Source organism: Zalophus californianus, chromosome 6, assembly GCF_009762305.2.
Source record: "Zalophus californianus isolate mZalCal1 chromosome 6, mZalCal1.pri.v2, whole genome shotgun sequence".
Classification (NCBI taxonomy): Eukaryota; Metazoa; Chordata; class Mammalia; order Carnivora; family Otariidae; genus Zalophus; species Zalophus californianus.
This window is the reverse complement of record NC_045600.1, coordinates 32,900,558-32,923,584: the sequence shown is the minus strand read 5'-3', so window position 1 is coordinate 32,923,584 and position 23,027 is coordinate 32,900,558. Positions and strand designations below refer to the sequence as shown.

The 23,027-nt window shown below is 44.4% G+C and overlaps 1 protein-coding gene across 3 annotated transcripts in view; it reads right to left on the bottom strand.

Moving 5' to 3' along the window:
- ZFYVE26 (zinc finger FYVE-type containing 26) overlaps window positions 1–23,027 on the bottom strand; it is a 62,879-nt gene that overhangs the window by 14,389 nt on the left and 25,463 nt on the right. For 2 of the 3 annotated variants that reach the window (XM_027568932.2, XM_027568934.2), the window contains exons 17-33: window positions 22,315–22,434; window positions 22,058–22,222; window positions 21,317–21,535; window positions 20,189–20,291; window positions 18,595–19,340; window positions 16,753–16,949; window positions 15,624–15,728; window positions 13,895–14,017; window positions 13,329–13,505; window positions 11,671–11,917; window positions 10,828–10,947; window positions 8,671–8,834; window positions 7,494–7,630; window positions 5,588–5,619; window positions 4,813–4,949; window positions 3,492–3,712; window positions 214–361 (exon numbers count right to left, since the gene is read on the bottom strand). In XM_027568932.2, the coding sequence (XP_027424733.1) occupies window positions 214–361; window positions 3,492–3,712; window positions 4,813–4,949; window positions 5,588–5,619; window positions 7,494–7,630; window positions 8,671–8,834; window positions 10,828–10,947; window positions 11,671–11,917; window positions 13,329–13,505; window positions 13,895–14,017; window positions 15,624–15,728; window positions 16,753–16,949; window positions 18,595–19,340; window positions 20,189–20,291; window positions 21,317–21,535; window positions 22,058–22,222; window positions 22,315–22,434 (3,161 nt within the window). The remainder of the gene's footprint in view (window positions 1–213; window positions 362–3,491; window positions 3,713–4,812; window positions 4,950–5,587; window positions 5,620–7,493; window positions 7,631–8,670; window positions 8,835–10,827; window positions 10,948–11,670; window positions 11,918–13,328; window positions 13,506–13,894; window positions 14,018–15,623; window positions 15,729–16,752; window positions 16,950–18,594; window positions 19,341–20,188; window positions 20,292–21,316; window positions 21,536–22,057; window positions 22,223–22,314; window positions 22,435–23,027) is intronic. The other variant, XM_027568933.2, reaches the window with a different exon arrangement.

The window sequence follows — 23,027 nt, the reverse complement described above, 5'->3', positions numbered from 1 at the left end:
CTGGAAGTCCCAAAGATCTGTTCTTTCCCATTACTGCCAATCATCTTCCTTCCCCATCACCCCACCTACCATTACTGCCAACTGGCAAACTTGTCATGCCCTTGCTACTTTCTCATGGCCAAAGGCAACTGAGAGATGACAACAGCCGTTTGCAAGGGTAGGCAAAGGCAACTCACTACAGGTGGGCACAAGTAAGCTTTGTCTTCGTCTTACCTCAACACCCAGTTGGTAGTACTCAGCTTCCAAAAGCTGGTTCCTTAGCCTGGTTACTGCAGCCGGCTGCAGGATCTGGTCCAGAGGTGGCACGTGGCGATAAGAAGCAGCAACTAAGATATTCAGCACATCCACCTTGCTGATGTAGCTACAGGGAGGGAAGGGGCAAGGCAATGAGGCTCCACAGAATCTTACTAAAAATAGTTGCTGCTTACAAGTTTTCTTTTTCTTTTTTTTTTTAGATTTAATTTAATCAATTTATTTATTTGAAGAGAGAGAGCGAGAGCGGGAGGAAGAGTACAAGCAGGGGGCATGGTAGGCAGAGGCAGGGAGCCCGATGCAGGGCCTGCTTCAAGCCTGAGCCACCCAGGCTTACAAGTTTTCTATTTCAATTCCAATGTGAAATGTGAAAATGAGAGTTGAGGGGTACATAAACACTGTGAGAGAAGGCTCTGGAGTCAGACTCTGAATTCAATTCCATCACTCAGCAGCTCTATCACCCTAGGCAAGTTAGTTAACTTCTCTGCCTCAATTTACTCATCTGTAAAATGGATACAGTAACAGAATTTTAAGGATAAAATGAAACAGCTCAAGTAAAAGGCCTTAGGATTAAGTCTAGAATTTTGAAGGTACTCATTAAATGTTAGATATTAATACTCAAGGTAGGGATGCTCACAATTACTTGCTTTTTGGTTCTTCAGAACCCGGTTTGCTTGGGAGAGAGTACATGGCCTGTACTCCTGGCCAGTAAAGAGTTCACATCACTACCACTGCCTGGAGATGCTGCTGAGCAATCACCTGGATTCTAGTCTCCTGGATTTGACATCGACTCCCTAAGAATAGGTCCTTGCTACAGGCCACTAGCACTGCGACTTTTGATCTCACTCCTGATACCTGGTGATTGCAAAAATCTTATAGCAACAGAGAGCCCAGAGAACTGGGTCGTTCTGTCCAGTGCTGCCTGAAACAGTCCTACACTCAAAGTTCTTGAATGCAATTGTACATATTACACAATATATATTACATAGTAAATATATTATGCAACATATGTTATATTCTAGTCAAAAAAACCTGTGGATTCTGACTTATCTGCTTATTTCCCTGGAAAGGGATTCAGTACATCAGTCATTTTCAACTTAGTGGGAATGGGGTAAGGGAGGGTACACACTGTAAAAGCAAATTTGGTATCACAATGTATTATAAATTTTTAAAATATTTATCTATTTGACAGAGAGAGACAAAGCGAAGAGAGGGAACACAAACAGGGGGAGTGGGAGAAAGAGAAGCAGGCTTCCCACTGAGCAAGGAGACCGATGTGGGGCTCCATCCCAGGACCCTGGGATCATGACCTGAGCTGAAGGCAGGTACTTAACGACTGAGCCACCCAGGCGCCCCTGTATTATACATTTTTAATAGGTAATGTGAGTTCTGTTTTTAAACATTTGTTTATTTATATGTCTACTGGAAGGAAGTAGGAGTTAAAAACAGTGCAAAAATACTCTGCAAATCACAAGAGAGATGAATCCACTACCATTTAACAAATCTGCACAAAATTAAGTAATCCTCTAGAATGGGTGTGTGAATCCAGAATTGGGGAAAAAGAATGTGTAATTCGAAACCATCGCTGTACACTGTCAAGAGAAGTGCACAGCATGTGGAGGGTGAGAATCCTTCCAAAGTAAGCACTTTCTTAATTTCTGTTGTCCACAGCCTAGAGTGAATATTTCGTTCATTTATATTTGATTTTGAAAGAAGTATAGGACTTGATGTTAAATTTGTTTTGTTCCCCAATCTGAATACTTTTTTCTTTTAATAAGATTTTATCTCATTTACATTATTAATATTTGAAATATATTTAGATATATTTTAATTTTTGCCTTAAATTCTACTTTTTACTATATGGAGTGATTTTTGTTCTTTTCCCCTCTTCTCCATTTCTGGTAAATTGGTAGATTTTTGGTTCTCTTCATGGTTATTTTAAAAAATCTTACTTGGGGCGTCAGGTGGCTCAGTCGGATAATCGTCTGCCTTCAGCTCAGGTCATGATCCCAGAGTCCTGGGATGGGGCCCCAGGTTGGGCTCTCTGCTCAGCTGGGATTGCTTCTCCCTCTCCCTCTGTGTGCTCTTAATCTCTCTCTCAATAAATAAAATCTTTAAAAAAAATTTAAAAAGTGAAAAACTTTTTACATATACCCCTTTCTTCATTTATTAACTTGAAAAATGATGTAGAATCTATTGTCTCGTGATAAGAAAGAGTGAAATTAACTTCCTTCCACTTTCTGCCCATCTCCTCCTGCCTTTCTCAATCTTCCGGTTTTGTTAATGAAAATAATAAAACTAGCATTTCTGGAGTATAAAGGCTCAATTCTTAGTCCTTTACAGGGAGACTCTCATTTTATCCTAAGTGCCCTAGAAATATTACTGACATCCCCATTTTACAGAGGAGGAAACTGAGGCCCAGGGCAGTTAACAGACTTGTCCAAGGTTACAGAGCTAGGAAGTACTGTAGAGGAGATTCACTGCACTCGCTCTGCTGTCTTGGGAGTTGCAGGCAAATACACTGAACAAGTGCCCGAGGCACTTACACTTCAAAGAAAATTACACTCTCTGCTCCCAAATCTGGCTAGGACTGAGTGCTGAGAACATACAACATGAGTCACACATCCAGGTGGATAAGCTGCGAACTAAGAGTTTCAATTGTCAAGTTAAAGAATGGAGGCAGAGCAGGTTGTACAGGGCCTGAGGCCTAATCATACCTTTTCCACAGACACTTGTATTTTATGACTCAGATTCCTATCTGTGACACAGGGACAGACCAGTCCCCAGTGTGCTTTATAGATCTGTTACCCAGTACTTCTGAGGCTACACTCTGGATCTGGTCAAGACTGGGTTAGAGGTCCAGCCAAGGCTAAGCACTGGACATTTAGGGAGGACACGTTTTTCTTTAAAAGCAAGAAAGTTCCATAGAGACTAAAGGTGCTCCCCTAAATTGATTTTAATTTCAAATTAACCAAAGTCTTGACTTTCCTTCTGACTGGGCAGAGCTAGAGAACACTCTGCTTTGAGGAGCTACCCAGGGAAAGAGGACACAGGCTGTCAAGAGGAAGACCACTCGTGATCTGGTAGCAGCATTTCACTGTCATCAAACTGAGATACAAAACATTTTCAGTGCATCTTCTGAGAGAGGATGGTGATGTGAGAACTCATCGTGGGGCCAGGAGAAGAAGCCAGACAGAAACAATGACCATGTAAAAGAACCAAGACTCACTCCCATTTACCTGTCACAAAGAGCGAGGTCCTGGCTCCGGCCGGCTTGGACGAACATCATCTTGGCACTGAAGAGCAGCTGCTTCATGATGTCTGTGAGCAGCCCTGCATCCACCTCGGGGTTGGTGAGGCCCTGGGACAGCCTGCAGCAGTGCTCAATCAGCTGGTGGCCACAGGCAATGCTGTCCCGGTGCAGGTTCAGGATGGCAATGCACAGGGAGGCACTGGGGGACTAGACAGGGTGGAAGAAGAGAGAAAAACATAGTGAGCTCAGGGACCAAAGCATTCTTCAAATGTCGTTGGACGGCAGGAATTATTCTTCCCAGCTCACCAGGCTTGAAATATACTGGAGGAGGGAGCCAAACTTCCAGGGCAAAGCAGGAGTGAAACTAAAGATTTCAGATGTTCTAAGTGGCAATGCTAGCTTCTGTCACCATACTTGGAAGAAGGCAGCTGTGTTCATGTGTTACCTACTTCTTGGGAATGTCCACATGTTCCCTCCTTTTTCCCAGTAGTGCAGGTCCTCCTTATTGCTGGTTGGACTGACAGGCCCCTTGCTGGAGAAGTCTCAGCTTCAAGCCTGGACACACTGCTGCTGAATTAATATTCTAAAGAACACTCCAAAATCTTTCATGGTCCTTCATGCCGACCAAGTACACTTTCCCTACCGCAGAATTCAAGGCCTTGTCCATAAATTGCCCATTTCAATCCTACCTTTTACTACCTCTCTATGAACACCCTCTGTTCTTTCAAATTAAACCACTTCCAGGCCCCTAATCATGCCCTGCAATTTTTGACCCTGTGCCTTTGCTCAGATGTTCTAATTCTGCACTTTTCGTCCTTCTCCTACCCTCACTCTCCTTACACCCTCCTCCCCCCAAATTTCTGCTTGTCATACTCCTACCACTCTTCTAAGGATCATCTTAAATGCTACTTCTTCCATGAAGCCTTTCCTTTTTAATTTTCTTTTTATTATTTATTTATTTATTTTAGGGGAGGGGCAGGGAGAAAGGGAGAGAGAGAAATCTTAAGCAGGCTCCATTCGGGGCATAGATCTCACAACCCTGAGATCATGACCTGAGCCCAAACCAAGAGTTGGATGCTTAACTGACTGAGCCACCCAGGCGCCCCATGAAGCCTTTCCTGATCTGTCTCGTACATTTCCCAGATGCTCTTCATTTTCTGCCTCATTTGGTTTACTTGTCTTAGCTCCTACATTATTACACTGTAAGCACGTGAAGGCCAGGCTGTGTTCAGCTATCTCTGCATTTCTTGCCATAACTACACATTGTAAAGAAACTCGAAAGGACCATCAAGTTTTATTGCTATTACCTGCTCATAGTAAAATTCACTCCGCACCAGCTCGTTTTCCTCCTCGTTCAGATCCAAAATCCATTCCACCTCAGCTGCTTTGGGGACTCTCACCACGGCTGAGTATGGAGGACTTTCACTCTTGGAGCTGTCTGGTGCTGAGAAGAGAAGTGTCATTCATGTGTCAGTCACTGACCAGCAGTCCGGTGTAACCCCAGCCAGAAAACTGGCGTGAGCTGCATGCAGATACCAGCCCGTTCTCTCTCCTTGGTCCTTTTTATTTCCTTAAGGAGATCTCATTAGGTACTTCAAACTTTCTTCCCCGCATGAGTGTTACAGTGTCATACAACCCCACCGCTTCACAAGAAACTCTGAAATGTACACCCTTCTCAAATGGAGGGCTGACTCATTGGCTACCCTAAAAACTAACCTCTGTGGAAGGATATGAACCAAACTATTAATAGTGATTGCCCAGGGGGAAGGAGGGAGCATTTGGAGGTAGGATGGCGGTGAAAGGGAATCTAGGAGAAAAAAAAGAAATAACCTACTCAAAGTCAGGGACCAAATTCTTTGGTTGCTGGCCTTCTGAATGCTGGAAGTTAATGGGCCAGTACGGTAGGTTAATAGGACAATAAACTTTAAGGGAAACAGCTTGACAGAAATGCCAAGAATTTTCTTTTCTCCTTGGCCAACAAGTTGGAATGAGTTGCTGTATTAAGGGTATCAGCTGCAGGTGAAACCCTGAAAGAAGAGCCAACTTGAACGTATAAACAAAGAGACTAGGGTTCCGCCTTACCTCCCGGCCGTCCTGGACTCTCCTCTGGCACACTGGAAACAGAGAACGCAAAATGAAATGCCCGAATCCCTTCTCCTCCTCTTTGTTTCGCAGCTGGTATAGAGCACTGCCATTTACACTGGTGCCCAAGTAAGACGTATCAGGGAAACCACCAAACTCTTTTCTGTCCCTCACCTGCCATAGCCAATCACTGACCATTTTCTGTCCGTCTCTTCAATACCTCTTGAAATGTCCCCATCTCTCTCCATCCCTGCCTCAGAGAGGACCTTCATCATTTATTGCTAGAGCCTTTGTAATAGCTTCCCAATTGGTATCCTTGTCTCTATCAACCTACTCCCTCCTTTGTAGCTACAGCAAGCTTTTAAAAATGCAAATCTGGTCATGTTATGCTTCTGCTTAAAATTGTTCCACAGCTTCTCAGGGTAGAAGGATTTCACATTTGCACTTTCAGCAGATAAAGCCCTACGACCTAGCCTCGTTATCTCTTGTGAGCAACTCCTGCCATCCATGACCTGTGCTCAACTCATTGAAGTCCTCCCCACTCTGCCACTGGCCCCTGTCAAAGTCTTATCACCTGCATGAGAAGCCTGCTGGTCAACCCCAGCCCATGCTGCCAAAGAGCAAGCTCCAAGCCTTTGGGCCCAAGTCCTCCTGGCTCAGGTGTCAGGTTTTTAAGTCCAAGGTATGCCAGCTAATACCTCAGCCTATCCACCTACCTATTTACACTTCCTCAAAACACCTACATATTCCCTGCCCCTACTTTTGCAGTTGTCACTCCTACTTCTGGGTATGCCCTGTTTTGGCTTCTTTTCCTAACTTCTCATACTCTAATGCTCAGACAAGTTGCCACACCTCTAAGAAAGCTTCTGACCATCAGGCTAAGCTGTGTGGCTCTACCACTGCACTCATCCAATTAGTCTGTGGTCTGTCAATGGTCTCCCCACTAAAGTGGGGGCTCCTTGAGGGAGAAGTGATTATTTTTGAGTCATAGTTGAGTGAAAGGATCTCCATCAATACTAACTGCTCATTTCCAATCTCAGCAATATGGTACATGGATATTTCTTCTGTCCCCTACCCCAAGGGAGGTAAGTGGTATGTCAGGATCACAGAAACTGCAATATAAGCATGGCATATCTTTCTTCCTAGGAGATCAGTAATCATCATGGTAAATAATGACAAAAAATGTTCATATTAAAACAAACTCAATAATGCTGTTGAGCAGAACATAAAATCAATTTAAATCTGTAAGCAAAACATGAAGAATTCAAAGTAATTTGCTTTTGAGGAGTTGCTTTGGCTCATATTCCCAGATGGCCTAGGAGGCTTAGTCTCACCCTCCTTTGCTGCTATAAGTAGTGAGGAAAAATCGAGCAACACTAGGCCAGCAAACACAGTCTTAATCTGTCTTGCCAGAGGTATAAGCAGTCTCTGAAATTTGTTACTAGGTAAACTGCACAGGAAGGTGTGGGGGCTCTTCTAGTTGTAGATAACAAGCCAGGATGACTAGCTAGATTAGAACTGATGCAAGTGATGCTTGAAGAGTCAGCAGGTGTGAACACAGCCCTCTGAATCCAGCTGAGACCAATGGAAGCAGGAGTGGCTGAACAATTGGGGAGGTTGTTGGCAAACTAAGATTAATGGCCTTGGTCAGGAATCAAGTGTCCTGATTTCAGGGAGAACACTATGTAAGAACCTTGAGCTCTGCTCCTTAGAAGTTTCTCTGACCAAGGTCAAATGTATTGCTGTAGAGTTAATGGCATTTTAGTGTGACTGTTAAGTTCAAACTTGCTGTCACTGTTCCAGATTTGAGATGCTCTCCATAATGAGACTCCAAGACCCCCGATCTCGGGGGAGGATGGGTGTGCAGAGGTCAATGGAAGTAGCGGCCCCGCTATAGGACACTCACTCTTTGTTGTAGTAACTATAGCACTGGTCACACGCACGAGTAGGGCTCTCTCTGCAGCCTTCCACCACCATTTTCTTAGTGGAGCAGGCACTGCACACTAGCCGGCCACAGCGTCGACAATGATGACGCCTGTTGAACTGATAAGTGTCATTGGGAAGAGAAAAAAAAGGGAGCGAGAGAAGGTGAGATTGCAGGAATTGTGAGTCTACCTGTCAACCCACTTATCTTTGGTATTAGTCACCTGTGACTTACTAAGAATACCAGGTGTTTGGGCTTCTATTGAGAAGGAACACCTAGTCCTTGCCTTGAAGGAGCTAACATTTAAAGGTATGTCTCAGATGGTGAGCAAAGGGGCCCAAGTGATGGGCAGTTTTGCAATAGTTCCTAACAACTTCTACCTGTCTGCAGAGGCAATGTGTGAAGACACAGCAAAAACAGTGGGTAAGAAGTGACTTTCTCAGCCAATGCAAATCACACGTTTTCATGGCATTGATGACGATGAGAAAGTGTCCTTTTTTCAAAATGATTTCATTAGTACTGCCTCATTTCACTCTAAGAGGTTAACAGACATATTACACAACCTTCGCAGATGAGGGAGAAAGAGACACAGAGCAATCACATCATCGTTGTTCCCATCAGCCCTGAGCTAATGTGCCAGTCAGTACGGTGCTAAGTGTGGTAACATTTGTCATCATAGCTGGTCCTTATAGCTCCACGTACCACATAACATATCATCCCTAGCTTATAAGTGAGCATCTGAGACTGAAAAAGTCACACTGCTAATAAGAGGAAGAGCTGGGATTAGAACCCAGGTCCTCTGTCTCCAGAGTCAGTACATAAAACCACTACCAGGCCACCTGTCTTACAGCAAAAAGGGAGCTAGAAACAAGATCTCCTGGTGTTGGTCACTCCTGCTATGCCACTCTGCCTCTGTTTAGTCATGAGAATGGCAAAGATTTTAGAATTTAAGGCTACCTGAAGGTGTCTACCATCTGTCTGAATCCAGAAAATACATGTGGTTAGGTCAAAGTTAAACCCAAAGTCTTGGATTTGGTAGTTCTTCTGAAACTATCAATATCCTCTTGGGGACAGGAGGTGACTATAAACACTGGGCTCATGAACTGGTGGTTTCCTTTCACTTCCCCTGCAGACAAAGCTGGAGACCAACGCTGCTTACCATGGTGAAGCGCTCCCTGCAGCAGACCATGCAGATGCTCGCACTCTCATCGGGCACCCACTGATGCCTGCCAGGGGGTGCTGCTGGGGGGACGAACTCTGGTGGGGGCTGACTCTCTGGGAAGCTCCTCTCCCTTGGACTGGGAGAATGTGTAGTGGCGATACCTGGGAGTCGGAGCCAAAGTAAGAGTAAAAGGTGATCAATAGTTCAGCTAATAAACGAAGAAGGAATGAGAAAATCAGAATTTTACCATGTTTCAAACCCTACTGCAATAATATATCCAGCTAATGGTCATTAATGGCTGACTGCATCATAAAAAGAGAGACACCTGGACAGTGTGTCTCCTGATGGAAGCCACACAAACACCTATCAAATATGCTTACCAAAAAATATTAAGCCTGAATCAAATCAAGCTTCTAGAACTACCAACCAGTGTACTGGATATAGAGAGGACTGAGACCCAGACTGCAGGGTGGCCATCAATGAAATCTAGCACGTGGGAAGCTCTACAGGACAAATGAGCTAGTTTCCGCCACAGATAAAAAAGAGGTAGGGGAACCTAATTGATTAAAAGAGACCTGAGAGATATTTTAGCTAAATGCCATGTGTGGACATTATTTAGATTGATTCTAGAAAAAACAATTCTAAAAAAAATTAATGAGACAACTGGGGGAAATGTGAATGCTGACTGGATAGTTGGTAATAATAAGAAATCATTCATTTTTAGGTACGATGATGATGTTATGGTTTTGTTTCACAAATATCCTTACCTTTTAGAGATATATACTGATATATTTATAAATAAAATCATACGAAATCTAGTATTTGCTTCAAAATAACCCGGTAGTGGCACAAGGGTATAATGGAACAAGAATGGCCATCGTAGATGGTAATTATTGTAGTTGGGCCATAGGTATGTCAGACTTCAGTATACTATTCTACTTTTGTATATTGGAAAATGCCCACAATAAAAAGCTAAAAAAAAAAAAAGTAAACCAAAGGTGCTCAGGCTGCCATATGCAGATGCATGAGGCTGTTCGTATACCTATAAGTCTGAGCCCTTCTCTCAAGTCTGCTGGTTACTGTAAAGCATGGCTAATTTTCAAAGTACGGCCATGAAATGCCACCATCTTTGCTTTATGCTATCTAAGGAAATTTCCTGTCACCTATCAGAGAAAGGTTGGCAGGTCACAGAAAAAGAGAACTGAAAAACATACTCTTTGCAGCGCCCATACATCTCCCCCCTGGAATCCCGTGCCCTTGACTGTTGGCAAAACAAACACTTGCTGAAGCTTCCTCTGAGGACTGTAGGCCATTGTGCAAGGGGCCAGGGACTGGGGGAGAAGGGGATTGCGAAAAGGAGTGATCAAGACACGGCTGAGGCCTTCAAGGAGCCTGCACCCTGTGTAGGTAATAGACATCAATAACGAACTTGCGGCAGAGGGCCAGAATGATCATGAGGACTGAATATATTTCATCCTCCCTATTAGCACAGTCTGTATTTGTGCATTTGCCCACCAGCCAAAATTTACTTGTAACCTCAAAATCAGTATTGGCAGTGCCTTTGCAGACATGGGCAGAGTGAATAATTTGAGACACCTGACATGCAGGTTCTCATCTGAGGATGAACAAGGTGATGTTCTGATTTCTTATTTCAGTTCTCATACAGAGGTGATGGGGGATGGAGATGGTAGGGGACAGCGTGGGGTGGTGAAAGAAGCTCTGGCTCTCGGGCAAGCTGGACAGGGTCTCAATCCTAAACTCTCATTAGGCACTCATTAATGGGTTTGCCTCAGGCAAGTCACTTTAACACTTCTAAACCTCTTTTCCTCTTTGGTAAAATAAAATAAAATCTACTAGGATGAACTGTTTTCAATTTCACTTTCAATCTAAGTGACAGACAGACACACACACACATATATTTTCCCTACGAGCAATGGTTCAGTATTTGCTAATTCAGTGTTTGCAGAGATCTTATAGAAATACTACTGCAAATAACGAGAATTGATTGTTAAATTTTCTGGGATATACAAAGCTGGAATGAACCAAAAATAAGAATATTGTAACTGGAAATGAAAAAAGAGGCAAAAGAATCAGAAAGTCAGAATTAGGCAAGTTTGAACTAAACCATGGATAACTCTCAAAACCTGTCCTTACCAGGAACAGCTGCAGCAGCAGCAGAGAACTCTGCCGACGGGGATCTAGACAAGGTCTCGAGGTCTGAAGCTTGACTGATTTCCTGGAGGTGAGTCACAGAATCTGGAGAGAGGGAAAATGCTGACAAAATATCATCCTACCATAAGCATCTTTACTCACTCTGCTAGACATTTAATTTAAAGCCCTGTTGCTTTGCTGACTGTCATCCCATGATTCTGCCAGGTGTAAAAAGCCTGGTGGAGGTACTTCCAAGACAACAGCAAGCATGCTTCTTCAACGCCTCAAAAAGCAAACTATGTTTAGATGTTTAACTATGTTAAATAATGAAGTAGCTGTTAGGACTTTACAAAATAAATTTAAATATGCCCAAAGGGAAGTAGAAGACATTTAAATGAAGGCCCTGGAGGGTAGAGAGTAAGAAAAACAGAAAGCTGTCTGGGAATATCAGCCTGTAATGATTTCATTTTCTTCTTCTGGAAGAGGCTTGGCTCACATAGTAGTGGTATCTGATGTGACCCTGGGAACAATGCATGCCCTCAATATAGAATGATGGTACATAAGAGTCCACTGTGCCAAGGCCAGACAGAGACCACTCCCAGCATGTTTTGTTTCCCAAACCTTTATGTTTGCACGGTGGTAATCTACCATACTGTAATTCTGGTTAGCCTGCCACTCCCTCCAAGGACAAGAGGTCTCCTGTATAGCATAGAGCTATCTATATGGAAGTGCATTCCTTTCACTCTTGATCAACTCAAAATAATAAAAGAAGACAAATTATAACTAAGGATGTGGTACGGTGTTTCCTCCTCCAGGTGGAGCCGCCACTAGGATATTGGCAGTTACCTGATCGTTTCTCCCTCAGAGAGTATGGGAAGTCCAAGGCTTTTGCCGCATATCTGGAGAGCAGTGAGTCAACGTCATCCATGGTGAAGCCAATCTCCTGCCCGGCCAGCAGCTGGTGCAGAGTCTGCACAGCCACGGTGGCCCAATCCACTTTCATGTTCATGAGTAGCTGCTCCAGCATAAGGAGGGGGTTAGAGGACAAGTGGGAGTAGCTGGTCCGGTGTGGCTCAGGTAGGGTCAGCAGAACCTGTTTGTAGGGTAGATCCGCAGAGTAAAGAAAACAATCATTAGAACATTTCAGAAGGAATCCAAGGTTCTTACTGGGAGGGGGAAGGGGAGCAGGGACCAAAGGCACAAGGCCAACTACTAGGGCTGGCTAGTAGTCTTTCTGGAAGCAAGGCTGAACTCCTATTTCAATCTTTCAGGTGGTAATCAAGAAGTACTTCAGGTGAGAGGTTGGCTAACTTCCTCTGTAAGGGGTCAGATAATACATATTTTAGGTTTTATGGGCCATGAAGTCTCTGTGGCAACTATTTAGCTCTGCCAGTGGAGTGTGGAAGCAGCCAAAGGCCGTATGTAAGTAAATGAGTACACGAATTTATGTTCCAAAAGAACCTGACTCACAAAAGCAGGCTGAGGACTGGATTTGGCCCACAGGTGGCACCTCCAGGTATAGCTGATCTCTACCTGATCCTTAAAGCCACCATTCTGTCCATCTGAGGCTTAATTAGAATGAGCAATATAAGGTGATATCAGTAGGCTGCCTACACCTGGCACCTCCAGTGTCCTGGAGGTAAATGATGTCTTTACACTCCTAGAGACTGTTAGCACTAGGCTTGAAATATGTCCACTGGCTCTGCTCATTGCCAATTTTCAAGGATTCCCATTTAGTTACAGTGCATCAAAAAAAAAAAAAAAAGAGTGCATCTTCTTTAGGAACATTTTATGTAGTTGAACTCTTAATAAGTGAGCCAGTGCTCATATTGATGGTTCTCCCAGCACTCGTTCTATTTGTGAGGTGAGTTCCATACTCATGAAGTGGTAGATATGACTGCCACAGAATCATTAGAACCGTGTCAGAGGGTCCCATTTCTCCCCAAACCCCCCTTCTCCAGATTACTTTCTCTAGCTTGTAATTTCTTCCATTAGTGTCTCCAAGGTTACATATCAAAGGTAAGGACCTCAGTACCTAGAGAATTAACTCTTTTTTCTTTAGCATAGACTGGGTTATTAAGCAGTAGTTTGAAATCCTTACCTCAGAATCTCTTTGGAAAATAGCCAGGCCCTGTCCCAAGAGATTCAGTTTTAATTGATCTGGGGTAAGGGTCAACAGTTGTTTTGGTTTTTTTTCCCCCCAAGTCCAGGTGATTCTACTATATGGTCTGCATTGAGAGCACTGATCTAGAAGATACCAGGGAAACCACAGAGAGAACCTAAGAGGGCCATGTAGAATTCACTCTGGAGACAAGGCAGTAAGAGAATGACAACTCCTAAGGGATGAAAGAGTGGGCTGCTGGATAAAGGTTTTATATAGCATAGGCCAAGAATGGCAGAAGTCTTGGAGAAGAGCCACTGAAAGGTTAAGTTCTGAAGCGGGAGCTGGGCCGGCGGTCTCTCCTCCAGGTATGCCCTCCCAACTACCCCTCTTCTTTCCTGACCTTGGATCCCATGTAGAGTGCCTGGATTTCACGGCGTCGGACAGCAGTCAGTTCTCCGTAGAAGTGCGTGGTGAGGTAGTTGGCCAGGAAGTGAGAAGCGGCCAAGCTAGGATGCTGGTTGAGGGATTGCTCTGTGACCTCAAGGCACATTGTGGGATCAGGAATTCTTTGCAGGAGCTGTTGTAAGAGAAGGGTAGAGGAGAAAGGTGAAAGCCCATAAATAACTCAGGCCAGCCTTATTTTATTTGGGAATGGAACATTTAGGTTTATTAGTTTTGGACTAATCCCTTCTCTGTACTTTTTCTTTCACCACCCTTGCAGCTTCACAAATGATGACTTTAACCAGAGTTTAGCAGAATCCTGGACCCTGCTGACCATCAGGCGTTAAAGGCAGGGCTAGGCACCTTCACTGAAGAGGACTACAATCATCTTGAGGCCAAGAAGGACATGAAGCAGATCTGAGATTGCAAATGCTCTGCGTGGTATTTAGCACGAACAAAGCCATCTGATTTGACTAACCTTTTTGTCTTATCCCAAAAGAAAAATGGAAAGAGATAGAGGCTTACTTGCAGAGCCTTTTCATGATCTCCTCTTTCTAGAAGGTGGAGAAGATGCTTCTGATGTAGGCTGATTAAATGCTCTCTTGGAATTGGGTAGAGGCAGCCCCACTCCTCACACAGTCCATATTCCTGGAAGGAAACACACATGGCTTCAATCCCTTTGAATCACTGGCCTTGTCACACATCCAGCTTTTGCCTGATTTTTCTCAGCAGTGTTGAGTCTGCTAAAGCCCCAGGAAAGTTTGGGTAACTGCTGATGGGAACTTTACTCTGGGATTAAAGTGGGCTCATAAACTCAAAGGACTAGAGTGGCAAGGGAGTTATGAAAATATCAAAGTAGCTTGATGATTAATGATATCACTTTCCTCTGAGATTTAGCATAAAAAAGAAACAGATGACGTGAAGTCACTGACACTTCATGTCAGCCCTGGGGAGATATTAAGGAAGTGGGGAAGACTAAGATTGTCCAAAGGAGACAGTGCCGAGTAATGGACAGAACTGTTGAATCAGTATATTGTACGATGAAACTAATATAACACTAATGTCAATTATACTGGAATTAACATAAAGAACAAAACAAAACACAAAGGAGATAGTGCGTACTCAGCTCTGTTGCCATATGAATGTGCAAGCCCAGTGTTGCCAAACTTCAAAAAACCAAAAAAAATTTTTTTAAATTAAAAAATTTCCCTATTTTAAAATGTTGGCAATGAAATTAACATGAAAAAAATCAAAATTCGGCAGACCAATATTGCATGGGCCAAATGTACATGCTAGGCATTGGATTCTGTCCATGTCCCTGTTTGCTACTCCCCACCCCCAATTTGTGAACCTTGGATTAAAGTTTCAGCGAATGGAATTCCCAAGGCTTTGCCCGAATATTTTAATATGGTGCCATCCGGAATGCCTTCCCCACAGCTCTGCCTGGGGCTACCTTGTTCAGGATGCTTCTTTGTTTCTCAGGCTACATCAGGTGCCCTGCCTGTACTCCCACACAATCTGGGTTTACTTCTGTCACTTGATATATCGCAATCATCTAGGGATGTGTGCCATATCACCCCTCTTTCCAAAATGTGAGCCACACAAGGTCAAGGACTAAGCTTAGTTATCTTTGTTTTACCACCATCTACTACAGTGGCAAATAATACATGGTCAATAAAGGTTTCTTCGATGCATGAACATCTGAATGAGCACATCCACATTTTGAACTATGGTATATTGGCTCCTTAAAGAATAAATAAAATTCTATTTAGCACTCAAATGTTCAATAAACATATGAAAAGACATTCAAGGTCATTAGTAATCATGTAAATGTAAATTCAAACAGTAATGAGATACCATCCTACTGGCACAAAGGGAAAAGTTGGACAATATCAAAAGCCGTAACGATATGGAGTAACAGGAACTACAAGTGTACTAATCTTAAGAGCAATTTGCAATGTCTCAGTAATGGTGAGGATGCTCATGCCTGATGATTCAACAATTCCACCAGTAGCTCTACATTCTGTACTCAGTGTAGACGGTGTAGGGTGATAGTACAAACGCATCCATTGTATTATTCTCTACACTTCTCTGTACGTTGGTAAATTTCACACACACAAAAAGAAAAAAGAATGTGATGTAGTTACCAAAAAAATGTGGACACTAATAACGCGGAAAGGGGTCTACACAACCAGGTAAGGAGGTGCAACTCTGAGAAGGGGAGAAAGGGGAATACCACTCAGGAAAATAGTACCTTTGCTTCTAAAATCATGTTCATGACAGTTGATGGGTCCTCAATGCAACAGTTCCTCAGGCTCTGCCAGTCACACCACACTGGGGTAGCCTGCAAACCTAGAATCTAAGGAAAGACAGGAAGAGCTATCAAACCACATTGCAGCTTCCCCCTCCATGAACAAGTCATCGGAGTTTCCAGGGATGGGCCACCCCTAGGTTTCTGTCCCAAAGTCAAGCTGTCAAAACTTGCCAGGAGAGAGGAAGAATTAAAGCAAATGAGGCAAAGACTGGAAAGGTGAGTGAACATATCTAAGAGGCATCCTCAGGGAGCAAAGGTTGAGCAGGGAGGCCAGGACTGGGGCCTTTCACTTATGAGAGCAATTCTCAGAGGCTTCTGTGCTTCATAGCTTGTTCAACCTCCTCGGGTCACTTGTCCCATGCTCCTCCATCTTAAAAACTCTACCCAAGATATTCTTCCAGCTTGAATGCTCCATGGGATTGCCCTTCATGCAAGCATTTTAGCTCTGCATGAAAAGTGCTGAGGAAGAGTGGAAAGCATATCTTTCTCATCTGCTATCTTTACTTGCTCTGCTGGGTCTCTGGACTCTGTTTGGTTCCAAGTACACATGGAAAAATTAGTATAAACTATATACTTGCTATGTAGCCATACCACCTAACTCTGTCTCCCTGGGCCTCTTGATCTTGAATATTAACACACATCCCCAAATAATCTTTCATTTTTAAACTGTCACTTCCACGCAGCCTTTCAAAATGGCTCTTGAAATTTAAAACCATCTTTAAAAAAGACACAATAGAGATTAAGCTCTATAAGAACTCTTGAACAACAAGGAACACATAACAGACACAAAACATGCACAAAACTCAAGTATACATGTGAAAGAGGCTTTGTGGACTGTTATTACTATCCTTGTCTGATGCGTACATACTTAAAATTACCAGAGGAAAGTAACATAGGAAATAGATATAAGGTCTCCCTTTGTTGTTCACCTAAAAACAGAAGCCAGATGCAGAAAAAAAGCCAGGCCCAGATTGTCTGTTTCTTAAAATCCAGCATCAAGTGAGAACAGGCTGGAGTTGGTAATACAGTGGGAAGCCTATTTCCTTTCTCCTGATGCTGGGAGCCATACCTTCTGATACACCTGCAGCTCTGCCAGCTTTCTCTGTAGCTCACGCTTTAGTCCATCTTGGACAGTCGTGTCTGAGATGCAGTATGCCAGGATCTCCAAGCACCACTCCAGGGGCCACCTGTCCACAAACTGTAGGGTTAGCCGACTTCGCAGAGACGCGTCCTTCACAGGGAACAGGAACTGCCAACCTTCTTTGTCTACAAGATGAAAAGATGCCCAGAGGTAGCAAGCTTGGCACTGGAAGAGCTCAAGAGTCCAGGCTACTCCTTAGAAAAGGGCTTTGTCCAATTTCATCAAACAGGAGCTTGGAGGATCCTTAAGATCCATCTGACTTTAATTAATTTTTATACTTGGAACCATTATATGAAAAGGACAAATGCTATATGCCTGTATGTTTCTCTTTTTGCAAACTTAATCACAGTCATGAGACTTTCTGAAAAGAGAGAAAAGGAGAAAGGAGAGGAAGAAAAAGGAAGAAAGGGAGAAGGAAGGAATGGAGAAAGAAGAGCTAGAAAACACATGAAACTCTCCATGTTTTGTACTGCATGGATAGCACTGGGTCAGACTCAGCTTGTAGGTGGAACTTTTAGTTTTCCCTGCAATTTCCACTCTGTGCCATACAGAACTCCTTGAAAGTTATTTCAGGTAAACCAGTTTCACTCCCTCCATGCCCTCTGTCATTATTACTTAGTAGATCTTTCTTTCCTACACCCATTTCACAGATCTGAAAATAGACTCAAAGCAATTAAGATTGCACAGCCAGTCAGTGGATTTCTCCACGTTTTCCAGGAGGGAGTTTCTTCTTTCTGCAGGGCAGCTATGCCCCCCGCCTGAGAAGCCATTTCCTACGGCCTGCCCAACTCTTGGGCCCCCCGCCCTGAGTGGAGTGTTACAGGTCATTGCTCTCAACTCCCCTGAAAGCTCTTTGGGAGCTTTTATTTTTTTTAAGTGCAAAAAGTGGTTTTATTAAAGCACGGGGATAGGACCTGTGGGCAGAAAGAGCTGCCTCATTGGGACCTTTTAAAATAGGGGTAGTCAAACAGGCCTACAGTCTGTTTTTGGGTTTTTTAAAGATTTTATTTTTAAGTAATCTTTACACCCAATATGGGGCTTAAACTCACAACCCCGAGATCAAGAGTCGCATGCTCCACTGAGGGAGCCAACCAGGTGCCCCCAGTCTGTTTTTACATATAAAGTTGTATTAGAATATACCCATCCTCATCTGTTTATGTATCATCTCTGGCTGCTTTCATTCTATAAAGGCAGAGTTGAGTAGTTGCAATGGAGACTGTACGGTCTCCAAAAGTCAACACTTGCCTGAATTCCATCTTGGGCTTCTGGGGGGTTGGGTTCAGATATTTGTAGTTTATAGAATTTTCTAGTGATTCTGATATGCAGTGTTGAGGATACTGGCTATGAGTGCCTGTTCTAAAGTTAGATGGAGGATGCCTGGATGGCTCAGTCAATTAAACATCTGCCTTTGGCTCAGGTCAAGATCCCAGGGTCCTGGGATTGAGTCCTGAATTGGGCTCCCTGCTTAGCTGGGAGTCTGCTTCTCCCTCTCCCTCTGCCCCTCCCCGCTGCTCGTGCTCTCTCTCTCAAATAAATAAAATCTTGAAAAAAAAAAAAAATAAAGTTAGACGGAGTGGGGTTCTAAGCTCTGCTCCACCACTTATCCCGGGCAAGCTTCCTATCCTCTGAGCCACAGTCTCCTTTTAATATGATGAGATTACAATGGCAGCTTTCTCTAGAGTTACTGTGGGGATCAAATGTGATAATACACTCATTGAATGCTCAATGTTATTACCACCAGTGAAGGGCGAGGCATAGCCTTCTGCTTACCACATGCCGTGGCACAGCTCAGGACCGCATCTTTTATGTTGCTCAAGTCATCCATGTCTCGCCCATACACTTCCGTGAGCTGAAGGGCTTGGAGCCAATCTCTGGCCACCAGGGCTTCCTCGAAGGCTTCAGTGAGCACATCTAGGGCACTGGGAGAGTGTAAGCCCAGAAGGACAGTAGAGAGACTGGCCCGGCCACAGAGACTCCTTGCCAGGCTCTGTCCCTGCTCGTTGGACCGTCGTAGCGGCTCCCAGGCAGCCAGGAGGGAGGCCTTGAGCATAGGGAACTGTTCTAGGAGGCGCTCACACTCCTGGGCTACCTGCTCTGCACTCAGAGGCACCTCCCTGCGGCCACGAAGCTCCTTCCATGACAAGCTGGGCTTGGCGAGCTTTAGCCCCTGGGAAGCCCCCAGACAGGCCACTGTGGCCAGCAGCTTTGAGCGGGACTTAAGGAAGGCCAAGGCAGAGGATGTAAGGGCTGGGAGTGATGAATCCCTTGGGGAGGAGTGCGGCCTTCTCTCCAATGTGGAATTCCCAGTTGGCTTTGCGGGGCTCAATGTAGAAAGTGGGAGGTCCTCCAGGCAGTGGGAGGTATGTAGCTGGACCAGGACGCCCAGGTGGGTCAGAAGGGATGACGTTTGCTGGCTTTGCCGGGAAGAGCACAGGGCAAGAGGCTCACAGCAGCAGTTAACGATGACCTTTGGCACACTTAGGCTGAGCCCCTCTCGGGCCAGAAGGGCTGCCAGCCTAGAGGGAGAGAAGCAGAAGATGTGCAAGACCTGAGTACATAGGCATATTACCCAAGCTCGGAATTTCTTTGTTTATACAATCAAATGTAAATGCAGGGTCTTTAATTGTTACTCTTGCTCTCCCTCTTTTCTCCCCACACGAACAGTAGCCTATTAGACACACTGCTCTGCTCTTGCTTTTTCACTTGATAACCTATCTGGGAGATCTGTCCACATCCCTCTGCAGAGACCCCCTCATTCTTATTTACATCTACATAGTATTCCATTATGGGTTGACCCATAATTTTAGTCTTCTATTACTGAAGTAGATTTTTCTTATCTGTTTCTATTACATATAAGGCTGTAACAAAACGACTTTATATATATATAATTTTTCATGGGTCAGTAAAGCCACAGGATAAATTCCCCAATGTGGATTGCTAGGTCAAAGGGTATACAAATTTGTTTTTTTTAAATAAATATGGACAAATGGTCTTCCCACAGGGGCTGTACCAATTTATATCCCACGAGCAATCTATGAGAATGCTTGTTTTCGTATAGCGTAGCCAACTGAGTTATCCAATTTTTGGACTTTTGCGTATTCATAAATGAAGATTCACCCCTTAATTTTATGCTTGTAATATAAATGTTGTGAGAGGTGGCAAAACAGAAAGACATGAGGTGAACTGAAATTGAATTTTAATGTAGCTGTGTAAGAATAAATGCAAATTAAGGGAGAAGTCTGGAAGAAATCCCCACTCTCTGTACTGAATTCAAGCACAACCCCACTGAGCCCTGGCATTCCTTAATGAAACAAAACAGATAGGAAGGCCCATCTGTGCTTGACTCCCGCAGAGTAGCTCCTACCTGTCTGGGGGAACTTGTCGCTCAAGCAGGAGGTGTGACACAAGTTGGGAAGAGCTCTGTTGCAGGAGAACAAATGGATTTCCTACCTTGACCTCCAAGTGATCTGCAAAGATAAAGTGACTTTTGTTTTCACCACTGACTGCAACAGCTCAGACGCCTGTTTCCCAGAATTAATAAAAAAGAGTAATGTCAAGATGAAGACTACATTGAGGGGCACCTGGTGGCTCAGTTGGTTAAGTGTGTGCCTTCGGCTCAGGTCATGATCTCAGGGTCCTGGGATTGAGCCCTGCATCAGGCTCCCTGCTCAGCGGGAAGTCTGCTTCTCCCTCTCCCTCTGAGCCCCCACCCCCCGACTCGTTCTCTCTCTCTCACTCTGCTCTCAAAAAAACAAAAACTAAAACAAACCACACTTAGGAAAAAAAAAAAAAAGACTACATTGAGAGCCCTTCTGTTGATACTTTCTATGTAAAGGGTATTCTCGACATGACCCTGACTGCAAGTTTACACCTTACTATGCTCTAGACTTCCAACCACAGACAGACTTTAGTGGGTAGGTCTAGCCACAAACAGCTCATCCTGCTCTCTTCAACATGACTAAAGTGCACGCAATGCTCGCTCTGTGGAGTCAAGTAAGAACCTGGCCCTCATATCAGAGACTTGATCTTCTCTGGTTCTCAAATCCATGATGGTCTGAGAGGTACTTTTTGTCATTAATGCAATCAAAATTTATCAAGTACTCCCATGTGCTGTACAGCTGTACTAGGCAGTGGGGAGACAAGGATGAAAACACAGAGATGAGTAAGAAAGGATTCTAGAAATCTAGTGTTCTTGGCTATTGCTGTACCCAGAACCTCTCTCTCTCTCTCTCTTTTTTTTTAAAAGAGAATGGGAGCTGGGGCAGAGGGAGAGACTCTCAAGCAGGATCCATGCCCAACGAGAAGCCCGAATCAGGGCTAGATCTCACAACCCTCAATCATGACCTGAGCCTAAACCAAGAACCAGACACCCAACCAACTGAGCCATGCAGGTGCCCCGGTACCCAGAACCTCTTTAATTGTGAACCTTTCCTCTTCCCTGCTCTAAACACTGGACCAGTCATGACTCCATCTCCTCTTTCTTGCTACTCACCAGGCTCAGAGCTCAAGCTCCGAAGGAGAACTGCAGCCATGGTGCTGCAGTAACTGAAAAACGTGCCCATGTAGTCAGTCTGTCTGCTGCCTGCTGGGGTCTGTTTGCCCAAGTTCTTCTGAAGGAGCTGAGTCTGGATGTGCACAGGGTGGGCCTCTGCCTCTGGAGCTTTCTGGGCTGCCTGCTCCACCAGCGAGGAGAGTGGAGTACTCCTGGGCTCTGGAAAGAGTTACGACAGGAGAAGGGATGGAGGCTTTAGTCTGTGCTTCCAGCTTTGGATCAATGGGGCCTCCTTTAGCTTAGGTGCTGCACTTACAAGGTAACTATAAAATCCTACGTTGGTTGCCTGTACAAGTGATTCTCAGGCAGGAAGAGCTTTGAGTCTGGAAATATCAGGGTGGATAGTCCTATTTTTACCCGAGTGTCTATGGGGTGGAATGGCTTTATGAAGAGCACAGTAATCTTTTAGGGAAGGTTGTTCAAAATTTACTAAGTACCTTCTGGGTGTAGCCCTCATTGAGAATCAGAAAGATGTATCAGCTAATGGAGCATTAAGCATCCCTTCACTTGAGTGGTGGGGAAACACGTGGAGTTAGCTGTGAGACATGCCCTGGCTAATGAGGGGGCCACAAGAGTCCAGTTCCAGAGTCCTCAGCCTCTGCTCTCAAGTGCTCCTTCACTCCCTGTTGTTTCCTCTCCCCAGGTCAGCCCTCATTTGCTGCCACGCAGTCGGGCCTGTACCTGGCAGTTGTAGGGCCTCTCTCAGCGACTGGAGGACCTGATCCAGCTGCTGCGAGAGGGTGGCATGGCTGGCCACATAGTCCTCGGTGAGGCTAGGCCAGCACATCTGAAGCAGCTCAGCAATGCTGTACCGCAGAGGGCCCACTCCTTTTTCTTCTACACTCTCTGTGGAAAGCAAATGAGAAAAAGTGAACTCTGATGCTGACCTAATGTTCCAAGTCCAGGAGCAAAGAGAAAAAGGGAGAAAAGCAGCTCACCTGATTTAGTCTGTCCAGCTGATGTAAGGGAATAATTCAGGATCTTACTGATCTGCTGAAGAACAACTGGAAAACCTCGAATGCCATCTGCATTGAGGAGGATGCGGTCTAGCCGTCGACCTGGAAACGGATTGAAGGAAGAGGGAATGCAGAAAAAATCAGGCATGTTCAAAGACTGATACTCAGTCCTGCAATTACTTGTAATATTTTTTCTTCTCCAATGTTAAGGAGGAAACGTAGGTTGTGCCGTTTTGGGTGACAACCAGCTTAACCAGGCTTATTCCATGCCCGAGGTTCCAGAGCTAGCTCCAGCATGATGCCTCCACTGCCAAGAGCAGCAGACCCAGAATCTCTGGCACTCCTAATGGAACTGCTGTCCCAAGCCAATCACTTCTTGTGAATTTGCCCTGGTTGTGTCCTCAGCTGAGAACTTGAGCTGGGATTGTATTTGTTTTCTCTCTTTGCTTAAAGTGACATCTCAACACCCTGACTAGACTATGAACAATTTTATGGACAAAGATTATTCCTTATATCTCTCCTGTACCCCCTATACTTCAGATAATCTGGAAACACAATAGGTACTAAATTCCTAATTGATTGACATGAAGCCATTTCTGCTATTCAGCCATTCAATCTGAATAGTATCTCCTTTCATCTTCAAATATGAGTACTAGACGAGGAAATTGTGTGATAAAAACAACATTGCATATGCC